A 23,200-nucleotide genomic window follows, 5' to 3' on the forward strand; every position below is an offset into this window, starting at 1 on the left:
TCACTAAATCCACTGAATAATTCAATATGTACACTCAGTCGTAAAGCATCTTGCTTTCCCAAGCCCTTAAGATTTGTACGTCTCAGATCTAGGGCAGTGATTATCTTTGCCTCCATCACTCAGTCACAGATTCACAGTTCAGAATCATCTGTTGCAGTTCCAAGCCGTGCACTATCTTTCAGATATGTGCAGTTTTTTCAATTCAGACTTTCGATGTGTACTGCTTGTTCGGTGGATCCTCTGAAAGATGTCGCATTCGTGAGATTGTGTAACAGTTTGGTTTGTTATAGATGAATCTTTGGAAAGACTATGAAAAAAACTTGTCAACTAGGTTAGTATCTACTAGGTTGGGAGATCTAATGGTTGATCTATTAACTAATGCAACTATGAAAATGATGATGTTCCTCCATAGGCATCGAACTGGAAGTCAGAAGGCGAAGTTTGTCAGCTGCACATAACGAGGTGCTGCACAAAAAACTAAAAATACTGGAAAATAGTTACATGAAAATTTCTGTTTTAACTGCTGTGCATGTGTGCGCACTTGCCCCCATAAACCCTTGGGAGACTCATTTCTACACTCTTGAGTAGCTGAAATCTGGTTGGCCAGATTTGCTATGCATGCTCACAGGAAGTCATACCGGTGCTTGTTTGATCTGGAATCTGAAGTTTTCCATACTGTCAGAATTATATTACCGGAGCATTGCATGTTAGGAAGCATTTACACTTGACCTGTCTTTGAGTTGTTTTTGCATTACACAAACGAATATAAGTCTCATGAAGTTAGTTTTGTTATATGTAGTTCTCTTATCATGTACTGTCTCAGCATGATTTCTCATAAAATCGTTACATTTTTGCGATCCAGGGTGGTGGTGAAGCAAGAGAGACAGACCTGGTGGTAGGCAACAACCAATTTGTTGATGAGTGATTATACCAATCCAGCCATCTTTTCGTTGCATTTACTGTCAGAATATGCATACATCTCCGCGGTTATTTCACAGATAAAGCAATTCATCATGATCTGTACAGTTCGTGGCACATACAGCATGATCTGCACAGGCATTTGGTTGAGTTGGTGACAGTCTGGCAGATACACATGATCTGCACAGGCATTTGGTTGACCCTGCAATCTAGCCATTTCTTACTGTTGTTGCCGTGCTGTTGTTTGTGCTGAAAGGATCGTGAAGCGCCCGTGCCTGTGGTGCTGGTCACATGGGCTGCAATTTATCGAGGTCCGTACATCTATGATGCTCGGATTAATGGCCGCCATTTTTCTATGCGCAACCAGATGAGCATACCTAGGGTCCAGAGATCGCATCGATTCTGTGCTGCTGATCGAGATTTCAATCGGCACTAATTTTTAAAGGCTCTGTCTGGCTTTGTGTATCCTATGTAGGCGAGTGGTGTCTGAGGTCATTGTGTCCATGGAATAATCTTGAATCGGAATTTCGTTTGGATGGAGCAGTGTGCAATGCACGCGCATTTGTGCCAGAGGAAGATGGAAATAGAAAAGTTTCTTTTTAAATTTTAATGCACCATCTGGGACCCAGGAATTTTCTGGGAAAGTTTCCCTTTTTTTTTTCCCAAGACACTGGTTTATGTGAAACTCTGCATTTCGAACTTGAGTTTGTTCGATTTGGATACGGTGCTCTCTGAAATTTCAGGCTATGGTTTGGATGCTACAGATGATAAATGTTTTTGGACAATGGTATCTACAAATGCTAAAGCTAAACCAGGTTCATCTTATGTGGCGGACTCCAGGCTCATCTTATTCTGAGCAGCGGTAACATGGTTTTTCTATATCAAAATGTGTTTGCATCTGAAAGAGCGGCGGCGATGTTCATGGCAGGTGCCGGATGGCGGATTCCTTGGCCCTGGATCAGATCCGGCCTGGGGCGGGGGGCAGGACCTGCAGCGGCGGCCTTCCTGGAAGAGGCGGCACCAGGCCCTGCGAGGCGACGGCGGTGGGATGGCGGCGGCCTTGGCCCTGGCCCTGACGAGGCCTCCCTGCCAACAGATTGCAGCGACTGGATCGAGCTCGCCGCAGGTGAAAACAAGTGAAATAAAAAACAAGTGAAATAAAGAGCGGCGATGTCGACCCTTCATGACGAACTTGGTAGTCCCTCCAGCTTCACTGTAGGCGCCTTGGGATGGTTGGCAAGCTGGGTCTCCAAGTTGCTCTTGATCGCCTCATCATTGGTACCCTGGAGCAAGACTTCTTTGAGCTCGGACAGAAAGTTCAGGCCCTTGAGATGGTACGACGCGCTGGAGCAGTCGATCTTCAGCAGCTCGACGCTCTTCATCGACCTCGATCCGAAGGTCACGTGTAGCTCGCTGGCGCCGGAGGCCATCTCGAGGATCTTCACCTTCTTGAAGGTGACCAGCTCCTCCCCATACATCTTGGCGTGAAAATGGAGCTTGCCATCCTGAAGCTGTCCGACTCGGAGACGCAGGATGCATAGCTCCGGTAGATTGTTGCCCAGGAACTCGACGTCATCTTCCTTTAAGGCGTCCATCTCCAGGTCCAGCTTCATGAGCTTGCTGAGGTTCTCTGATGGTGGCAGCTTGTCTTGAAGCCCGTGGAGTGTGAGGCTCCGCAGGTTCTCCCAAGGCAGGGTGATTTCGTCCAGGCAGCCTTGGCTGTCCTTGCCCAGCCGCACCAGCAAGGATTCCAGATGCACAAGGCCTGAGGTTGCAGAGAAGAAGTCCTTGCTGTTATGCCTGGTGATGCCAGACACTCCGAGCTTGCGCAGCTGGGTGAGTTTCCTGAGCTCTTCCACGACGGCCTTCCCTCCTGAAGCACCGACGTCGACGACGCCGAGTGTGTGCAGCGCCGTCAGTTTTCCGATCCCTTTGGGCACCTTGATACCAAACAGGCCGCGGCGTCTGTGGAACTTTGGCAACCTGCTGGATGAGGCAGGCGGTGCTGATGCTCGGACGGTGGTGCCGGCGCGGATATACTGCAGCTTCTGTGACCTTGTGATGCTCGCTGGCAGTTTGCGTATGGAGGTGTGCCTCACATCCAGAGTCTGGAGCTGCCTGAGATCGCCGAGTGAGCTTGGCAGATGGAAGATCTCACCGCATCCTCGTACAGAGAGAAACTTCAGGCGACGCAGACGCTTCACCATCTTGTCAAGATCTTCATCCTTTACACCCAGTGCGTCCTCCAGATCAAGCACCCGAAGTAGCCTCATACTCTTAGAGATGAAGAATGATTCCCACTTTCCAAACACTGTCAGCGACCGTAGCCGTGAGAAGTCGATGCTCTCAAACACAATCTTGTCTCTGTCCCAGTCTCTCAATATGATGAGGTGTCTCCCTGTGCGGTGGGTGGTTAGGACGCAATTGGGCCCGAGTTCAAACACAAGGTTCTCTTCCATTCTGCGCGAGACAATGTACTCACGGATGAAGCCATTGACCTGGCACGAGACCATACTTGTGTCATTGTATGCAGTGGTGACCAACTGTGGTATCTGCTGAATTATGCTCAGCTCGAGGAGCTTGGAGAAGAAGCTCTCCCCTTTGTCAACAGCAGATTCTTCATCACTGTCTCTAGAGTAACCTTCTGCAATCCACCTCCTTACTAGTCGCCTTTGCCGAATGCCGTGGTGCCGAGGAAAAATTGACAGGTAGAAGATGCATGGCTTGAGTGAATCTGGGCAAGTACGGAAGTACGAGTGCATCCAATCAAACAGGCCCTTGAGACACTCATAATCTGGATTGGTCTCTAGATGCTGCATAAATTTTTGATTCAGTGAGCGCACAGTATCCATCAATGTTACCGTCTGTGTGGCCAATAAGGCAGCTATAGAAACTATCACTTTGGGAAGACCTCCACACTTCAGAATAAGCTCTTCTAGCTCCACATCTTCGTGATCCTTTAAAGGGGATGAAGGATTTTTCCTGTGTACCTATTGTTCAAACAATTTTAACATTAGTCAACATCAGTTAATTAGGATATACAGAATGTGCAGAGCCTCCAGGATGTCGTTCTGGATATACAAAATGCACTCATTTGTAATATTTTTATTTTTCTGCAAGTGACATGAGGACGCATTATATCAAAATTGAACGTCAACTACGGTTTTGAATTATTTTTTCCCACGTATATATTTAAAATGTTTAGAGCCTCCAGGCTGTCATTCTGGATATGCAAATGCACTCATTTAATAACTGTTAGTTGTGTGCATCCAATGTACATAGGCATATATACTCCCTCCGTTCTCAAATATATGATGTTTTGGTAGTTCAAATTGAACTACCAAAATGTCATGTATTTAGGAACAGAGGGAGTAGTTTTGATTCTGTGAGTGAAGGAGGACAAAGCAAACCCATGCATGAAGTGGTATGTTTGTGACAGCATACGTCCAAGGAGCTAGCTAAATATTGTAGCTCTCTCAAAAAAACAAAGAAAATCTACATAATATAGCTTGTAAGAAAACACACCTCTGTCCTGAAGAGATCCATGGCCGCTACAGCTTCTAGACCTTTGACATTAAAGACTTGCCCTTCGTTATTTGTGCAATATGTGGCAACACCGGCTTCGGTTGTAATAACAATGATAACACTTGAAGAAGGTCTAGATACCAATGCAGACTGTATTAAGTCCCATTCTTCTTTGGACTGGAGATCATCAATAATGACCAGACACTGATTTTCGCTCAGTAGCTCACGGCACTCTTTAATGGGGTCTTTTTCTGAATGATGATCCAAAAGTAAGCTCCGAGAAAAATCCCTTAAATTGAATGGATGTGATACATCCACCCAACTGTACTTGTTAAATTGGTTGCTGTGAAGCATTCTGTCATAGTACAAGTTTCGAACAAGAGCTGATTTCCCAATGCCAGCTATCCCCCAAACAGATATAACTGGAGAATTGCTGAAGCGGGCCCTGGCTGTATAGCTGCGAAGCTCAGTCATTTCTAACTCACGTCCAACAAGGGGATAATTTTTCATATAGTCCTCGATCCCTTTAATATTGGAGGAGGGAATCTTTTCCAAGGACGAATTCGGGCTCACTTCACACACCATTGGTTTCTCTTCTTTGGGTCCATAGTCTTGAGAACCCTGGATGCGGGGAGAGATGTTAACACACAGGACTGAGGCAAAAGGTACATACAGAACTTTAAATGTATTTCCTTGGCTAGCTATGTATTTCTCGAAAAATAAGCTACATCCATGGTGAAGGTGGCCATACTTTTCGACACATGGGACCTGGGGGTTAGAAAAGGAGTCTTGCTAGAATTAAACGGTGTCTAACTCGGTTAAACATGTGAATTAAGGTTTTGTTAAATCATGCATTTGAACATAATTGTTTGTGAAACTGCAGTTCTTAGTGGACATTGATGTATATTTTTAATAAGAATATCTTTATTACATCCAGTGGCAGGTCCAGGTTTCGTGTTCACAGTATAAGTTCCCTTCAAAATTTAAAATTTTCACACCATGTGAAACATGACAATTCTTCAGAAATTATATCAACCAATTGGGATGTTGTCTGGCTCATCATTGGAACTACCAACTGCACCAACTAATAAACACTTCTTGGTTCAAATCTTGAGTACTACTAATAGAGTTGATGGTATGAGGATAAATCACTGTTTGCTTGCATGTGGTGTGGTTAATATTACAACAAAGTAATACAGTTGTAGGTCAGTAGGTGTTCCATCCAATACTTGCCAAAAAGTCATCCATTGTGAACCGTCATATGAAAAGAACTCATTGTTGATGCGTTAACACTACTCTGGTGATCAAGGATTAAGCGATTCATTAAGCAGTGGAGCTTCTAAAGTTTAATTAGCTAATGTTATACTACTAAGTACTAACTAGATCTGCCAGATGACAATATTTCGACATTTATTTGCATATTTCGAAAAGACATGTATAAAAATGATCGAATGGTATTGTGATCATGTCCAGATTAAACTGCCAAGTAAAATGAAAAAAAATAGAAGTTAGAAAATATTTTGCAAACATAACTTATGTTGTTTCATGCCTGATTAATTACCTCCTTGAAGAATGCACAAACCGAGTGCTCAGGTGAGTACTGCTTGAGCTCCAGTGGTTGGTAAGCATGCCCAATGCACAAGCTTGCAACCTCGAACTGCTGCGTCGACACGATGATCCAGCTGCCATTCTTCATGTCGGGCAGGAACGTCCTCACAGCATCCCAATCTACCATGTCAGTTAGGTTCTCCAGCACAACGAGGTAAGTCTTGGTGTTGACTTCCTGCACAAACTCACGTCTGAGCACACCCACATCTTCCTGCATGGCCTCCATTTTTGTGAGGACATGTACTCCCACATCTGCTCCTTCCTTGTCGACGCAAGCATCTGCGGCGTAGACCTGTGCCATGAATCGCCGCATGAACTCATGGGGATTGAAAGGATGCATGAGCTTTACCCAGACGCGGCAGGCGAAGCTCCGGCAGATCTCCGGATCATTGTACGCCTTCCTGATGATCGAGGTTGTCCCAAGATCACCGCATGTTCCCCACACCGAGATCACCTGAAGGTCTCTGTCCTTGTTGGTGATCAACTGGGCGAGATCACCCAGGAATTGCTGCCTTTTCGCCGAATCCCGAGCCTCGACGAGCATGTCGGCCGCCACCGTGCCGGCGCCCCGGCCGGAAGCCTGCTGCTGCTGCAGCATGACGAGGTTGGAGACAGGCTCGCCGATGCAGCTGTAGCGCGAGTAGCAGGCGCTCAGCTCCTCGGCCCTGCCCTTGATGACCTCTATCTCCGCCACCGCCTGGTCCAGCGGCAGCGGGCCGACCACGCACGCCGGGAGCAGGCGGCGCCAGAAGACCGGCTTGCCGTCCAGGTGGCGACGAACTCGACGCAGTCCTCCAGGTCGTAGGCCAGCTCGCGGACGTGCCTCACCCAGGTCCTCACCAGGTTGTTCATGGCGGCGGCCCTCCCGCCGTTGGCGACGTTCAGGAAGGACTGCATCATCTCGAACTCGAGGGTGATGGTCACCAGGTCCCGCTGCGCCCTGTGCCGCAGCTTGTTGTCCTCGTCGATGGCCGACTGCACCTTGGTCAGCGCCTCCGCCACCACCGTCTTGGACAGCCCCACCGCCAGGTCCGCCATGGCTGGCTGGCGCCTCCCCGGCTGGTTCTCTCGATCTGTGGGACGAGCGGGCCATGGCTTAAAATCGGCATTTTTGCAAATCAAATCAACCAGGCGCCGTTTACGGGACTGTTCTGTGTGCGTACCTGGCTTAGAGCTCCCGAGCAATGGCGATGCGCGCGCCGTCCGAATCCCTCTGTTGCGCAGAGAGGGAAATGATGGATTCGAGACTGGTGGTCTCCCTCTCTCGCCTGGCCCCAGATCTGGCGGCGGCCGGCCGTCTCTACGGCGGGCGGCGAAGGAGAGATGCTCCCCGCCGGCGGTAGCTGCGATGGATTTGCGGCGGACGAGATGGCCGAGGAGGGGGGAGACCGGGAGAGAGACCAGTGACTCAGTCAGTCAGTCGCCGCTCTTTCGTGGCAGCTACATATGGACACGGAGAAGGAAGGGGAAGAAGACAAGAGAGGAAGACCGAAGGGTGGACTCCATCATTGACCAGCCATTGACCGGCCATATGATGAACTCTTTTATTTTCTTATCATTTCTTATCACCGTGCAGTGGAAAAGTGCTTTACGTAATTTGCCAATGTTTCTTGATGTAGAAGGTGGTTCGTATATTACTAATTGGCAAAGAAAAAAACATAGCGTGCATAAGAATTTTGTCCAACCATGAAGAAGAGCCTTGCCATAGCAATAAAACTGTTGCCTCGGGTTGGAGCCCTGAAAACAGCCTCCTGTAGAAATGCATTAAAAAACCATGTACAATAGACCCAAAATGATCTGACCCTTTTCCGGACTGTACGCAAGCGGGAGCTACATGCATCGGGTTACCCATTTAAATTTGAATCAAATGTTGAATGTGAACCTAAATTTAGTAACTTTTGTACTCCCTCCCTAGCTATTATAATATGTTTCGGATATTTCTGTATGGACTATATAAAGGTGGACAAACACATTAAAATGTGTCTATATACATGCATTTGAATAAAAAAAATTGGAATATCATATACAGTAATTTGGAACGGAGGGAATATGTGTATTCTTTGGTTTTTAAGATCAAAATCTGTTAAGCGCAATTACATTCACTTTTCTTTCACAGTATCTGCTAAACTTATTATGTGCATTATTTCACATGTTTTCTCGTTTGCACAAAAGTACAAAGGAATTTCTGAGTGTGTGTGGCGTGATGACCCGCGAAAGAGAGACTAGTGACTCGGTGACAGTGAGTCAGTCGCTGCTCTCCCGTGGCAGCTACATACACGGAGAAGGAAGGCGAAGAAGACAAAAGAGGAAGACCAAGGGTGGACTAACTTCATCATTGACGAGCCATATGATTAACTCTTTTAAGACTCTTTTAGTTCATAAGGTAAGAAAATTATAAAAATAGAAAAGTCATATAAAATGAGATGATATGTATCTCAAATTTTATGAATAAAAATAAAAAAGAAGGTACCCGTTCACGTCATATGACTTTTTCCATTGAATCTAGACTAGTATTTATTTTCCTATAAAATAAGGAGGATAGAAAAAATTCCTCCATAAGAATAAGACTCTATTCCTACAAACTAAAGGTCTAAACAACAACAACAATAAAGCCTTTAGTCCCAACAAGTTGGGATAGACTAGAGGTAAAACTCATAAGATTTCGCGACCAACTCATGGCTCTGGCACATGGATAGCAAGCTTTCATGCACCCCTGTCCATAGCTATCTCTTCGGTGATACTCTAATCTTTCAGGTCTCTCTTAACAGACTCCTCCCATGTCAAATTCGGTCTACCCCGCCCTCTCTTGACATTCTCCGCACGCTTTAGCCGTTCTCTATGCACTGGAGCTTCTGGAGGACTGCGTTGAATATGCCCAAACCACCTCAGACGATGTTGGATAAGTTTCTCTTCAATTGGTGCTACCCCAACTCTATCTTGTATATCATCATTCTGGACTCGATCCTTCCTCGTGTGGCCACACACCCATCTCAACATATGCATCTCCGCCACATCTAACTGTTGAACATGTCGCCTTTTAGTCGGCCAACACTCAGCGCCATACAACATTGCGGGTCGAACCGCCGTCCTGTAGAACTTGCCCTTTAGCTTTTGTGCCACTCTCTTGTCACTGAGAATGCCAGAAGCTTGGTGCCACTTCATCCATCCGGCTTTGATTCGATGGTTCACATCTTCATCAATACCCCCATCCTCCTGCAGCATTGACCCAAAAAATTGAAAGGGCTCCAAAGGATTTTTTCCTGCATAAATCTTATCCCATGAAAATCCTACAAAATTCCTCCAAACCAAAGAAGACCTTATTTTCTGAATCATATCATTCTTAGCATCATGTAGTGGAACAATACTTGATGTGCTTTTCAAGATTTCGTTAACATAGCTAAGTTTTTGTTTGGGGAGCACTTTTGTGAAGGACAATGTTATTTCTAGAAAAAATGGAATTTTTCTGATGGACAGATGTCGTCTAGAAGTCGCGGGTTCTGCACTTCTGCTCGACTACAATTGCGGGGTGGGTTACACACTAGTTTTGCAAGTTCATCATTACTTGTTTGGAACCTAGATTGCCCGTGTTTTAGTTTTAGGGGGGAGGGGGGGGGGAGCGTTTGTACCGCGCGCCCCTACTTTGTTTCCAGACGATCTTGTTTCCTTGCAACACACATGATTTTTTTGTATTCTTTTTACGTGAAAGCTGATATTGTTTCACAATAAAATATATATTCTGTCATTGATAGACAATGTCCAAGAAGTTCACTGGAGTGTACAACGGCGGAGGTGATAGTGCTCATTAGTGCCAATAGGTGACGTAGCTTTCATAGGGGCCAGGGTGAGCCCCCCCCCCCCCCCCCCCCCCACACACACACACCCAAAAAAACCTAAGCTAGTTTTAAAGAGCACTTAAACATGAATTGTCTTCTTAGCCGCATCAACAATCTCCATGAAGCTCCGCCATTGGTGAGAATAACTTAAACATGACGACGGTGACGTCCTCTCTGTCTAGATTGATGGTAGTGGATACCATGTAAAGACAATGTAATTCCGCTTTGAGGGCGGACGAGCTAGTGTCTCGTGTCTCTACTTCCTCCGGTCCCGATGCGACATTTAGTTGTGGCGATTGTGTTGCTTTCCGTAACAACATTACTATTCATGAATGTTCGTTTCTAGACCATTTTTGCTGCCAATAAAATATCATCTTTTGTAAAATGTAATGTGAGCACACAAAAGCCATGACTCTTCTCCAACTTTTTTATTTCCCCCCTAGGATCTTATTTTATTATTTACCTTTGTTTTTGTTTTTCTGTGAATGCGTGTGGTTATAGTGGTAGTTTTCGTGTGGTTTTGGTTTTGGCAGGGGAGAGTGTCATACTTGATGCGGTCACCGGGGATGGTCAATTTGGTGCAAAGTATTATAAGTGCATCTATGAACACTACACTACCATCAAAATGTGAAGACACCATGCATCCGGTCGATGACTTAAGTCACTCACAAACTGTCGGAGTGTGATCCTTGAGTGTTGCAATCGGTGGGTGGATTGTTCGGAGCAAGTGAACACACTTCCTAGTGGTAACACAATTGATGAATATGTGACTGATTTTGTCATCTTTTTCACTGCATGTTTAGAATACATTTCAATTATCTTTGCTCACGAAACCACCTTCTAGTTGTATGTTGTAGGACAAGTTCATTCAAGAGAGATACAAGCAAAAATATTAGTCAAAAAGTAAGCCATTTGCCTTGCACCATTGTTGGGCATTTCTCCAAAACTATGAGAAGTAGAGGAAGAGGAATGATGAGGCTCCACCAAAGAGACCGAGGTCATGTACCTAATCCTCTCTACAGCTTGAAGATGGGATGAAGATTTTGATGAACATAAAAGGAAACAAGGGGTCCTACTTCGGAGTCTATCAATGGGTGGCCCGATGGGATGAAGATGGTGAAGAAGAAGCTCAAGAGAGATGGAGAGATCGCGACAATGAAAGACAAGATTGATGAGTTGATCCAATGCAAAGGAGGTGTCAACTCAAGCTATGTGCATGCAAAGTTAGAGTTGACGGAGAAAAAGCAAAAGGAGAAGATGGCGACATGGCAAGAGATGAAAGAGAATGAGAAGCACAAGGACCGACACGGGTCAGCGTATGTTTCTTCTCGATGAGAACCAGTTGAGGCAAGAGATGGCACCGAGGAGAATCAACTGATTAAAGATGGACCCAGATGAGATATATGAGATGATGTGGACAAGATGGACCCAGATGAGACATATGAGATGATGTGGACGGAGATCTTGGCATCTACTCCCTCAGTTTCAAAATAGATGACCTAACTTTGTATTAAAGTTAGTATAAAGTTGAGTCATCTATTTTGGAACGGAGGGAGTAGGATGTAATGGAGCGTCGCACACTTGGGAGGGAGGAGTGGTAGGTACTAGCGACATGTAATGATTTTTGTGTTGAAGATATGAGCATGATGTTGCTTTTGGTTAAACTTCACTTCTGGATAATGGTTATCTTGTTTTATTCGTGTATTTTCACCCTCGTGGATCCAAAACATATGAGCAAGATGAAGTGCAATCTATGTGGAAAGCCTACTGGTAATTTACTTAGGTCTGATATTTCATAATGGCTCTTGCCAGCGACCAGAAGAACCCAAACACAATAAAATTGAAGACAAGCCTCGGCGATCCTATTTATACAGTATGCAAACAGCTGAGTATTAGCTTGGGAGCTGTGATCTACAGGTCCCTGTTAATGGAGGATGGCCATGACAGCCTCCTCTGGTTGATATTGTCGAGTCCATCACTTTCAGGGTTTACGTCGTCCACTTGCTTCCAGGTATTGAGCATCGAGCCCTCTCTCCTCTGAGGTGGCGTCAAGAACTTCAAATCATCACTGGAGCCACCTGGGGTCATTGACAGAGAAGAATGACCAACGCGTAGTGTTTGAAGAGTAGAAAAGGATTCCCTCATCGCAGACATGGCCTCGAAGAACCGGGTGCAGGATGCAAGCGCAGCAGGTATCGGTCGTAGCATTTCCTTCACAGAGATAAAAGATAGCCATTAATATTTCCTTATCTGACTTGGTATAATCGTAGACAAGAAAGAGCTGCCATAAGAAAATGTGATCAGAATGCACAAAATCATTCTATACTGACATGATAAATCATTTGTCATCTCTAGATTTGACAGTGGTAGAAATAATATTTGCATCTGCAGTGGAAGATGTTCTGCGCGGGATAAATTCACTATGACTCCTAATTAATTTAATTACCAGAAGGAGTATTTTCAACTTACACCCCATACAGCAGGCGACTCTCTGAAGTTTTGACTCCACTGGAAATCTCCAACTGATGCTGTCAATGCCCCATAATCACTTGCCGCTTTCAGAAGTAGCTCCGAGAATTGTTTCTGAGGAGAAGCAAGTACAGTAAGTAGGAAAAAAATGCGCTTCGCTCAAGAAACCACACATTCCTATATGAAAGAAATCACCTAAGTAGGTGCACCTAAGATTCTCCTCCACATCAATACATAGAATGCCAAGAATCATAAAACTGGATGTAGGTTGCTACTTGATACACCATTTTCAGTTCGCATGTGTAAGTTCATGAATCTATAAAAATCTGAAAACAAAATGATCAAGAACCCAACCTGGTATTCAGCTTCAACAGGAATGCAGTCAAGCGAGTAAGGTTGCTGCAGACGGGCAATAATGCGGTCCTGATAGAAAAGAGTTGTTATTTTGATATCCAGATCTTGTAATTAGTTGATTATGGTATATGGAGCAGCCAACAGCACAGGCAGAACTTTCTTTACACAATAACCTGAGCAACAGGTGGTCCCAAGAAAGAAAGAAAGCAAGCAAAAGAAATAGTGATTTCTGACTTCCAGTACCTTGTTTTGAATAACATCTTTCAAAATAGTAGTAATTCTGGCCAACGATTCACACTTCTTCTCCATTTCACTAACATGAGTCAAATGAGCAATGTTTTTATCATCCTGCAATAAAAAAAAGTTCATCAATATGATCAACGATGATAACTGACACAAATCAAAAGCCCAGAAAACTGAATACACCAGAATTTGGAGATGATATGTAGCAAAGTTTACAAGTGAAATATAAATTGAACGCTTGTTATTCTGCTTGTGATCACATTTAATAGGGCGTAAACAATTTTAAGTTCTATACATCACCAGTTAAAAGCTTTAACCTTGCACATTTAGAGAGGCTTGGACATTGCAATTCATTTTTCAAGCATGAAAACCTAGGTAAAGCAAGTGTGAGCACCTATCAGATTCATACACAAATATAAGATTATTCTTTTCACTTAAGAAGAAAAAATTATCCATGTTATTAATATGCTTTGATAGCAAAAACATATTCACCATAATAGTCAAAGTGGACATATTGATAGAAGCAAATGTATCTCCAAAATGCTCTAATTATCCATGATGTTCTCATTTCTACCAAGAATATGAATAACCTCATGGGAATTTCATAGTTTCGCCACCACAGTAAGTCAGTAACAGAATGAAAAGGATATTCACTACAGCAGAACAAATTGATGAAATACGAAAACGTTGATCTATAGTCAAAGTAATATCGCGTAGTAAGGGATCGGAAAAGGTAATCAACAAACAAAAACTGCATAAGTATTGGCATGGCACAGAATTGGTGTAAACATACAAACAGTAGCAACTGGTCGTCAGTCCATTACCTTTCTGCCTTGTAGCTCGACTTGCAAATTGGCAATGTTCCGCTGCACGACCGTCAGCTCCCTTAATACCCTCACCAGGTCATCACTTTTGTCCGAGGTGTTCTGATCTTCCTGCAATGGCAAGTGACAACAAAGAAGTGTGAAGACTTAAGAAGCACACATGACCATAATCTGCGAAATAAAAAGAACAATCATTTCATCACCATCACTATTAGTGACATAGAGCACTGTAAATTTCACGAAGCTAGACATCATAACAAAAACAGAGGGAGACATAGCAATCTTACAGAGTAATAATTTTAGATGGGTTACAGCTTATAACTAGCTCCAAGATTGCTAGATTTCATCAATAGATAAAGAACCCTCCAGGTTATAGTCACCAAACTTAGGAGGAGATGATTCCCCATAGGTGTTCCTCTCAGGACTAGCAAAGCGCACGGGACTCCCCTGAACCTACACGCTCAGCCGTCCAAACCATGCAGAAATCGCAGTGATAGGCTTCTAATTCGGGAGCGGGACTCGGTTCGAAACCTACATTTCACAAATCCCCGGCGGCAATAAACGAGGAACGGAACCCTACCATTACCTGAAAGGAACAAGAATTCGATCTCGCGAAATGGCGGCGGAAGGGACGAAATTGACAGGAGAAGGATCTGGGGTGACAGAAGTAAATCTACAGGGCGCAGCCAAGGGGTGGTGGGGGTAACCTGCGCGGGAGGGGCCGGGAAGCCGAGGTCCCCGGCGATGGCGAGCGCCTCCGCCATGCCGCCGAGCCGCTTGGCCGGCTTCTGCGCCGCCGCCATGGCCTCGGCCGGTTGGTGGGGGGTTGGCGGGCGTTTCGATGATTTCGCCTCGGCCGGCCGGTTGAGCTTTTTTTTGCCTCCAAACGCCCGATTACTGCTCGGTGCCGAGCCTCCCTGTCTCCACTCCACTTCCACCCACTACTGATTGACACTGGACAATTTACAATCAGTGAAAATGATCAAGAGAAGCAGTTCAATGTCCATCGATTTACAATCAGTCTAGCAATCATTTGCGATCATAAGCAGGAAATGAATCACATGGCAGGTAGTTCAGGTTCATCTTAGAAGCAAGCAGAGGATGAGTACCTTGTCGGAGGGCGCTGGGCGCCTGCAGGGGGGGCCGGAGGAGAAGCCGAGAGGGCCGGATGCGCGGAGGGGAGTGCCGGAGGCCGAGAGGGCCGGCCGAAGGAAAGGGACCGAGGGAGAGCCGGCCGCCGGAGCCGGACCTGGAATCGCTTGCTGCCGCCGCCTTCAGCTAGGCTGGGGAATGGGGATTGATCTGGAATCGGGGGGTGAGGGAGATGCTCTCTCGCTCCAGACAACCAGTCGGTCGAGTCTGTTTTTTTTTTTTTTTTTTTTTTGAGAAATGTCTGGTTTGGTTTTTTGAGTCTGGTTTGGTGAGTGGCTACGTGCCTGCAGTTTGGGCTGGACTTGGTACGTGGGCCAAAAGATCAACGCATAACATTATGGGGCCCAGATTTTTTGGTATTTCAGGGAATTCTCGGGAATACCCCGAGATCACTAATTGAGGAGTACTCCTTCTAAAAGACCTCTAGACACAAAAAAAGAAGATCTCTCTCACCTTGCTAAGTTGCGATAAGTGGCGCGCTGCATATGCCACTTGTCGCAACCTGGGAGTTTTTCTTTTTTCGTAGATTCGTTTACTCAAAACATTTTATCTCTTGAACCATGCGTCCAAATATCGAACCGTTTTCATCGTTGGGTCACTCGCATCGAGATATTTAAAACTAAATCCCATGTTGATAGATTTCGATAGATATCTTTTCACGAAAAAAGGACGAAAAACCCGAACTGGGAGGCATGTTTTTCTTTCCTTTCCGAAGAGGCACGTGTTCTTTCCCTTTGCGAGAGGCACAACCGAACCTCTCGCGGAAGAAAATCCGTGCCTCTATGAGAAGTTAATCTGTGCCTCGTGGAAGGTTAAAAAAAATAAAGCACATTTTTCACGCATTTTTTCCTTTTCTTTTTTGGGTCTAAATCTTAAGAAAAACCAGAGGTCGTCCCGCACGCCATCAAACTTGGTGAAGAGGCTATCGAGCTTTGCAAAATTTTCACAAACATCCTTCGTAGCCCCTTGAGTGTCTTGGTGCGTTGCTCCACCCGCTTGCGGTCGATGTCTTCATCCAACCCACCCTTGAGGAGGTCGTAGATCCGGCGCCCTTCAGTTGATAGCTCCTCCATGCCCGTCGTGTGACACCTGGTCTTGTGCCGTGTGAAGTGGCTATGCACCGGACGCGCGAGAACTGTACGCTCTGAATACCATATTGTCGGCACTAGCTCAAGTAGCAACTAACCCTAGAGTTGGAGACAAGGAAGATCGAGAGAAAATGGCGAGTTGTTGTGTTTATCCACCAATCCACCCACACGTCTGTATACAACTAGGCAGGCTCCATATTCTTCTATATTCCTGATATGTGTGCTGCTAAACATAGTGCAGAGAAAACTAATAATGTGGTGATTACTATAGTGGAGGGTGATGCTACTGTTAAAGACATTGAGTAGGAATTTAATGCTATATTTGCCAAAAAACCTGGGAAAAAGAAATGGCGCTGTACGGCCCGCTCTATTGGCCCTGCTTAGTATGTGATGCGATTCCCTAATGCTAGTGAAGTAGAAAGGGCATGTTGTTATGGAAAACGCTTGCCTCTGAAGGAAGGGAACATTGTTGTATGTATTACTCCTTGGACTGCTTCTATTGGAGCCAAAGGCATTATGGAGAAAGCATGGGTTAGGGTTCGCAACATTCCCATAGAGAAAAGATGCACTGAACATATAGCTTATACTGGAGCTCTAGTTGGGATTACTTTAGAAGTTGATGAATCGACCGTTCATAAACCTGAATATGCTAGAATCCTTCTCGGTTGTAGAGAGGTTGAGAAAATTCCCCCTTCAGCTGAAGGAATGCTGGGAGAACAGTATTATGATTTTTTCTATGAAGTTGAAAAAGTTGTGACTGTGGGTGCTGAGAAAAGTCAGTCCTATACTGCTGTGGATAGCAGTGCATCTCCTTCCTTCCCCAAGAAAGCGAGGATGGACTCATATCCTGCTTCTTCCATGGGGCAGGGGGAGACGAATACATCCGTGACTGGTAATTTTTCCTCTCAGAACTATGGTAAGGGTATGCAGAGGCTTCCGGCAGTGGCTGAGAGTGAAGAAGAAGATGAGAGTGAGGAAGGTAACAACACAGAGCTTCTGATTGAGACTATGGCCAGAGAACATGCGGCTGAAAAAATGTCTTATTGTGGATCTCAATCTGATAAAAAATCATGTGAGAATGTCTCTGAGGATTTGAAAGTGGAAGAGATGACTGAATCTCCCAGTAATGAGATCAGTGTGCATCAAGGTGCTTGGGGAATGATTACTCCTGTTCCACCCTCACCTCTGTTTATGTGTCACGATGTGAATACTTATGGGAATGCTTTTCCTCCCTTGTCAGACTATGTGGTTTGGCCCTCCCTGCCTCACATTGTGCCTCTCGAAGAGGGTTTCATGGAAGGAGGAGAAAACTGCAGTGTCTATACAGTTGAATCTCCCTCCAGATGATATCCCTGTAGAATTCTATCAACACTGCTGGGAGGTAGTAGCCCAAGACCTTCTATGCTTATTTGATTGGTTTCATGATGGCAAGCTAGATGTACAACGACTTAACTATGGCATCATAACCTTGTTGCCTAAGTCAACTGATGCTAGTAGGATCCAACAATATAGACCCATTTGTCTATTGCGCTGCCCCTACAAACTACTTACAAAAGCCATGGATATTAGAGCTAGCAAATATGCACACAAGCTGTTTAGTATTCACCAGAATGCTTTTATTAAGGGGAGACACATAGTGGATGGAATCCTATCTCTCCATGAAATTTTGCATTATACTCATTTCAGAAGGCAGGTGGGAGTGGTTTTGAAACTTGACTTTGAAAAAGCATATGACAAAGTCAATTGGGACTTTTTGCTTGACTGTCATAGGAAACGTGGGTTTAATTCTAAGTGGTGTGGGTGGGTCTCGCAAATACTGAAGAATGGCACAATTAGTGTCAAGATCAATGATGAAGTGGGACCTTACATCTAAAGTGCTAAGGGGGTGAGGCAGGGGGATCCTCACTCCCCTTTCCTGTTTAATATTGCGGCTGACTGTCTGACCAAAATGGTACTTACAGCACAAAAAAATGGCCTCATTAAAGGTTTAGCTGCTGATCTTATTGAGAATGGGGTTTGCATCCTGCAATACGCGGATGACACAGTACTTTGTTTTGAGCATGATATTGACAAAGCTGTGAATATCAAGCTCTTGCTTTATCTCTTCGAACTTATGTCTGGGCTTAAGATCAATTTTGAGAAGAGTGAAATATTTAGTATCGGGGGGGATAATGATACTGATTTGGTGTATGCCAACATGTTTGGGTGTCAAGTGGGCACACTTCCCATGAAATATCTGGGAGTCCCTGTTACTTATTCTACCCTCAAGAATGCGGATCTAGATTTCCTTGACGGAAAAATGATCAAAAAACTTGATGCCTGGGTAGCATATGCAGCATCTTCTGGAGCTAGACTAACGTTGCTAGGGTCCAGTTTGGATGGAATTCCCTCTTTCCTCATGTCAATGTTCCTTTTTAATAAGACCTTTATTGAGAAGCTGGATAAACATCGCAGACGTTTCTTTTGGAGGAGGAAAAATAAGAAACATGGATACCATATGGTTAAGTGGACGAGGATATGTCGATCGAAAAGGATTGGGGGATTAGGGATTAAAGATCTTCATAAACAAAATATTGCCCTACTTGTTAAGTGGTGGTGGAAGTTAGAAACAAGTGATGGGCTATGGCAGCGTATTGTAAGAGCTAGATACTTCAGGAACAAAACAGTGGCTACCATTCGGAGCCGCTTTTCGGACTCTCCCTGCTGGAAAGCAATTATGAAGGTCAAGGATTCTTATATGGCAGGAAGAAAAGTTAAAATCGAAAGTGGAAACCTGGCTAGGGTCTGGTATGATCCGTGGGCTGGGAATATTGCGTTGAAAGATCACTTTCCTGATCTATTTGGTATTTGCCAGGAGCAGGAATGCACGGTTGCATCTTGGGCGACTAACAACTATGAGCTGGGCTTTAGACGTAGACTGGTTGGGGTGTTGGGTGAGCAGTGGGCTTGAATGGTTATGGATGCTAAGAAACTGTCGTTGAATGACTCCCCAGATAGAATCTTGTGGGATTTTGATAGTAAAGGGAAGTTTACTACTAAATCCATATATGTATGGTTGGAAAGAAATCTTTCAGTCCCTAACTATAGGATGGTATGGAAAGCACCTATTCCGCTGAAAATTAAGATTTTCCTTTGGCAGCTGTTTCAGAACGCAGTTCTCACTCGTGATAATATGCGCATTAGAAACTGGCCTGGAAATCCTGTGTGCTCCTTCTGTAATGAAGTCGAGACAGCAAATCATTTGTTCTTTACCTGTTCGCTTGCTCGGTCGGTTTGGGGGGTGTTGGGCATGACGGCCGGGGTTTCATGTTGCCCTCGCTCTCTGTGGCAAAGCTTAACTTGGCTTTATAAGTTCTTTCCGGATGGGAAACAGTTTTACATGATGATTATTGCTGCAATATGCTGGGGGATTTGGACCCTCCGCAATAAAGTCACATTTGATAATCATATTGTTCGTTCTCCTCTTGAGGCTGTTTTCACTGCATGCTCGTTTTTGCTGTACTGGGCAGGTTTGCTAAAGGAAGAAGAAAGGGCGAAGCTCCAGGCTGGAGTGAAGAGGTTGGCTCACGCGGCTGCTGCGCTGGCGGACAGGTCCCTCCCTCGAGGCAGATCCCTTTTGGGAGACAGAGAAGGGATCCAGATTGGTTAGCAGTGCTCAGCGCTCGGTCCTTTTGCTTGCCGCCTCCCACTGGGGTTTGATGCCCGCTGGTTTTATGTCTTCTGGTTACGGTTAGCCTAGTCGCAGATGTTGTTTAACTTGCCTCATCCTGGGATTTCCTCTCCTGTCGTTTTTGGGCTGCGGTTTGTGAGTGTCATCAGGTTTTCGTCCCATGGCGGGTGGTCCGTTCCAAGATCATCCTGCGGTGGGTTTCCTGATGGTGCGCCAGCTCGCTCTCCCCTTTCAGCTTCATTTGATCTCAAAAAGCTTATATCTTTCATCCTGTTAGTTGTAGTGGTTTGGGCACTAAGAACATCTGGATACAGACTGATGTATTTTCGTTGATTGCGAAAATTAATGGAAAGGGGTTGAGAGCCCGGTTGGAAAAAAAAAACCAGGCAGGCTCCACGGTCGGTTCTTCCTTGCCCAGGTCTGATGGAGACGAAGCTAGGTATTTAAACTAGAACGTTACAAGGTCATTTGATCCATTCTCAGCCTACAAGCCTTTTATACGGATATCGCTCACGGGTTATCCTGGGCCAGGAAGGCCCAACATTTGAAGTAGTGACCCCTTCGGCCTTGGCGCTCCTCACACTCCATGGGCTAATACCCAAGCATCTATTCCAGGCCAAGTTTTTGCCTCAAGGTTGTTCCACTTGTTTGAAAAAGACTTCTAGTGAATTATGCATGTGACACGTGCTATTAATTTGGTACCTGCCGGGGTAGAAATGCTTTGTGGATTCAGGGTTTTGTTTGAAATTTTTTGAACGTGTGTGTGCCTTGGTTTGGTTGGTTTAGTATTTACTGCTGCATGTGTGCCAGTCTTTGTGCTGAAGTTCGTGTCCTGACAGCCCCTTTTACTTCGATGCTAGCTTCTTCGGTCTTGTGATTGGTTTGGGTATTCCGGCCGCTGTTGGCCCAGTTGTCCTGTCGTTGTCGACCTCTGCCGCTCTTGGCCCGGGTTGCTTTCTTGCCTTCGATTCGTCGTCGGGTGGTTTATCGGTTGATCCTGTCGCTATAGCTGCGTGGCTGCCGCTGTTGCTTCGGTCGGTGTTTCCTTCTGGTTGATCAGTGCCGCTTTACCCTGGTAATCGGTGTTGCTTTGATCGTTAAATCTAGAGACATCTCCGCTCCTGATCGGTGCCGCCTCGATCGTTCAATCTAGAGACGCTGCAGACTTCCACTCTACAAGCAATAAAACGATCTCCTCGGCATCCCTCCATTAGCATCGTCTCCACGGCCCTTGCTCGATCTCCATCGAAGCTGTGTTCTTCTGTTCCTTTTCCATGCACCACGATCAAGCCATGCTGGGAGCGCAACCATCGGAAAAGGCGAGCAGGTGAGGTTGATCTTGACGGCGTCCTACTGCTCGCTGGCAAGGCTGTCCGGCTGTCCCATGGGGAGTGTCGCCTGAGTCTCTTTCTCCTCAGGCACGTGGCCTCTCCCCCCCAGTGCCGGTTCTTCATGCCTTTGCCGTCGTCGGGCCATCACCGCCTCTCCCTCTTTCTCCCGGTATGTGGGACATGCTGTGTCCCTCGCCTCGCACCTCTGGACGTCGCCCTGTTCTATCTGCCCTTCTTCTTAGATCATTCATGTGTAACATCAGGAGGGACGGCGGTACGGTTTGGCTTTGGAATGGTGCTCCATGGTGGCCGCAGGGCTTCGACCTGCTCTTCAATCCGTTTCTCTTTGCTTTCCTCTGGAGGCCTTTTACGGTAAGGACAAAGAAATATCAGCCATCCAATCAGTAGATCTGATGGTCCAACGTGATCAATACTTGTCCAGCGAAGGAGTAGTATTTTTTCTCCGAAGGGCAAAATGGGTAGAGGGAAAAAACGCCTCCCGCACGAGATTAAAATAAAAATAAAATCCCGCACACAGAAAGGGTATTTTGGGGAGATGGAAATTTGCCCACCCCAGTCCATCCCCGATCCATCTAATTTTCTCCTGCAGATTCGCTAAAAACAAAATCTCTCCCGCACACACCACCAGTCGCTCGGCGGCGCACCCACCCACTGCATCTCCACACCAGATCCACTCACTCGGCTGCGCGCTATTCCAGGCCGCCGCCGGCAGCCAACTGAGCTCCTCCTCGGCTGCGCGCTATTCCAGGCCGCCGCCGGAAGCCGGTACGTCGACAATGGAGACCGCCAAATGGCGGCGTCTACGACCAGATCGCCGGTAAAACCCGCGGCGCCGCCGGCCAGCGAGGCCGGACGCCAAGATGGAGGCTATGGAGGGCGGACCCCGGCCCTTCTGTGGCGCTCGTTGGACTAGTACGGTTGGCGGCGGCAAGCGGTGGCGGGGGGAGCAAGGTGCGGCCGCCTGGTTGCCTCCTGCCGTATCAGCAGAGGAGAAGCATCTGGGAGAAATTGCGGCGTCGGCTCTGGTGGAAGGCAGGTACGGCAAGCACCTGGCGTCGCTTCAAGAGTGGATGAAAAAAGGTGTTCCCCCATGTGCGTGCACTCCAGCTGCTGGCCGTCGACGAGGATCATCACCCACTGAAGACGTATGTCTCTCTCCTCTCCTCTGTTCATAGAAAGGGGAGCCACCGGCATGATGAGAAATTGCAGTTGGAAGTGAAATTTGATATTTTGAATCTCAAGTTTCTGTCAACTCTATAACAAGATACGTACTTGAAATTGTTGAATTAAATTCTGTTAACTCTCTTCTAATCAAAAGAAAAAAAAAGATTTGAAATAGGGAAATACTAAGTGGAAACTGGGGAATTGCAAACAAGTCTTTGTTACAGACAGAAAAGGTGGCTTAGGGATGTGGCAGTGAACATTAGGAAAACTATTGCTAGATCACCACTTCTCAGTTTTTCTATAACAGAACCAATCCTTCCGTTAATAAATTTTTTCCATACTTCTTATATGAAATAATAATTCATACAATTGAATAATTGATTGCTTAGCAAAAGGCTGTTGCAATGGTATTAGTTTATCTTAACAGTCCTTCTGCTGTTCAGCTCTGTTCCTTGCATGAATTTGGAAATGCAGATTATAAAAGGAATAACTTTGCTGCAGCTGGTCGTTGTAAAAGTTTCTCTATAGTAAGCTTTCTTACTTTTTTTTTGCGGGGTAGTAAGCTTTCTTACTTGGATGTAGCAAATAAAGGGTAGAAATTGTTTGTATTCGCTTGATCAAATTCAGCATGGAAAAAGAGAAAAGTATGCAGTTCACTGGTAACCAGAGAGTCCTGCTTCCATTTTAGCCCGGCATCTCATGGCAGACGTGAATTCAGCGGCAATCTGTTGCCGAGAAGCACATCGTGCTGCAAGGCCTTAAATAAAGTGAAGAATTTCAATGTCAGATTGATGTTGATGATTGATAGGCACGCACTAAAGAAAACATAAATATTGGAAAATAGATTTCTAACACTTAGATAGCAAACATGTGAATGACATGTACTGAAATCAGCGTCTCTGTTAGATAAGTACAGTGAAAGCTTTCTCTTTCTGTGTGTTCTCAGTGTAGAAGCATGTACTAGTATAAACTATGCATCTTTGGGATGTTTTTATCATCC

The 23,200-nt window shown here is 45.5% G+C and overlaps 2 protein-coding genes and 1 pseudogene across 2 annotated transcripts; 1 reads left to right on the forward strand and 2 right to left on the reverse strand.

Moving 5' to 3' along the window:
• Positions 1–1,537: 1,537 nt before the first annotated feature.
• Positions 1,538–7,516, reverse strand: LOC123149087 (disease resistance protein Pik-2-like; annotated as a pseudogene).
• Positions 7,517–11,638: 4,122 nt separating this feature from the next.
• LOC123149088 (AUGMIN subunit 2) lies at positions 11,639–15,127 on the reverse strand. The gene is made up of 7 exons (XM_044568620.1): positions 14,884–15,127; positions 14,482–14,728; positions 13,775–13,885; positions 12,951–13,055; positions 12,708–12,776; positions 12,354–12,467; positions 11,639–12,095 (listed from the first exon to the last, which is right to left on the reverse strand). The coding sequence occupies exons 2-7, from the start codon at positions 14,575–14,577 to the stop codon at positions 11,796–11,798; spliced, it is 795 nt and encodes a 264-aa protein (XP_044424555.1). The 5' UTR covers positions 14,578–14,728; positions 14,884–15,127; the 3' UTR covers positions 11,639–11,795.
• A 1,403-nt stretch (positions 15,128–16,530) lies between these two features.
• On the forward strand, positions 16,531–19,663 carry LOC123153676 (uncharacterized). Its single transcript, XM_044572681.1, has 5 exons — positions 16,531–17,161; positions 17,255–17,329; positions 17,976–18,058; positions 18,869–18,947; positions 19,524–19,663. The coding sequence occupies exons 1-5, from the start codon at positions 16,531–16,533 to the stop codon at positions 19,661–19,663; spliced, it is 1,008 nt and encodes a 335-aa protein (XP_044428616.1).
• The last annotated feature ends 3,537 nt before the right edge of the window (positions 19,664–23,200 follow it).

Source organism: Triticum aestivum, chromosome 7A, assembly GCF_018294505.1.
Source record: "Triticum aestivum cultivar Chinese Spring chromosome 7A, IWGSC CS RefSeq v2.1, whole genome shotgun sequence".
Taxonomy (NCBI): Eukaryota; Viridiplantae; Streptophyta; class Magnoliopsida; order Poales; family Poaceae; genus Triticum; species Triticum aestivum.

What these genes read in the sequence shown, in the direction of transcription:
- LOC123153676 (XM_044572681.1), top strand. Translation starts at nt 16,531, where the DNA reads ATGGAGAAAGCATGGGTTAGGGTTCGCAACATTCCCATAGAGAAAAGA. An exon ending in TGAGATCAGTGTGCATCAAG is followed by an intron (nt 17,162 to 17,254) that starts GTGCTTGGGGAA and finishes CTCCCTTGTCAG; the next exon opens with ACTATGTGGTTTGGCCCTCC. An exon ending in TAGACTGGTTGGGGTGTTGG is followed by an intron (nt 18,948 to 19,523) that starts GTGAGCAGTGGG and finishes TGTACTGGGCAG; the next exon opens with GTTTGCTAAAGGAAGAAGAA.
- LOC123149088 (XM_044568620.1), bottom strand. Translation starts at nt 14,577, where the DNA reads ATGGCGGCGGCGCAGAAGCCGGCCAAGCGGCTCGGCGGCATGGCGGAG. An exon ending in TCCCGGCCCCTCCCGCGCAG is followed by an intron (nt 13,886 to 14,481) that starts GTTACCCCCACC and finishes TTGCCATTGCAG; the next exon opens with GAAGATCAGAACACCTCGGA. An exon ending in AGTCGCCTGCTGTATGGGGT is followed by an intron (nt 12,096 to 12,353) that starts GTAAGTTGAAAA and finishes ATCTCTGTGAAG; the next exon opens with GAAATGCTACGACCGATACC.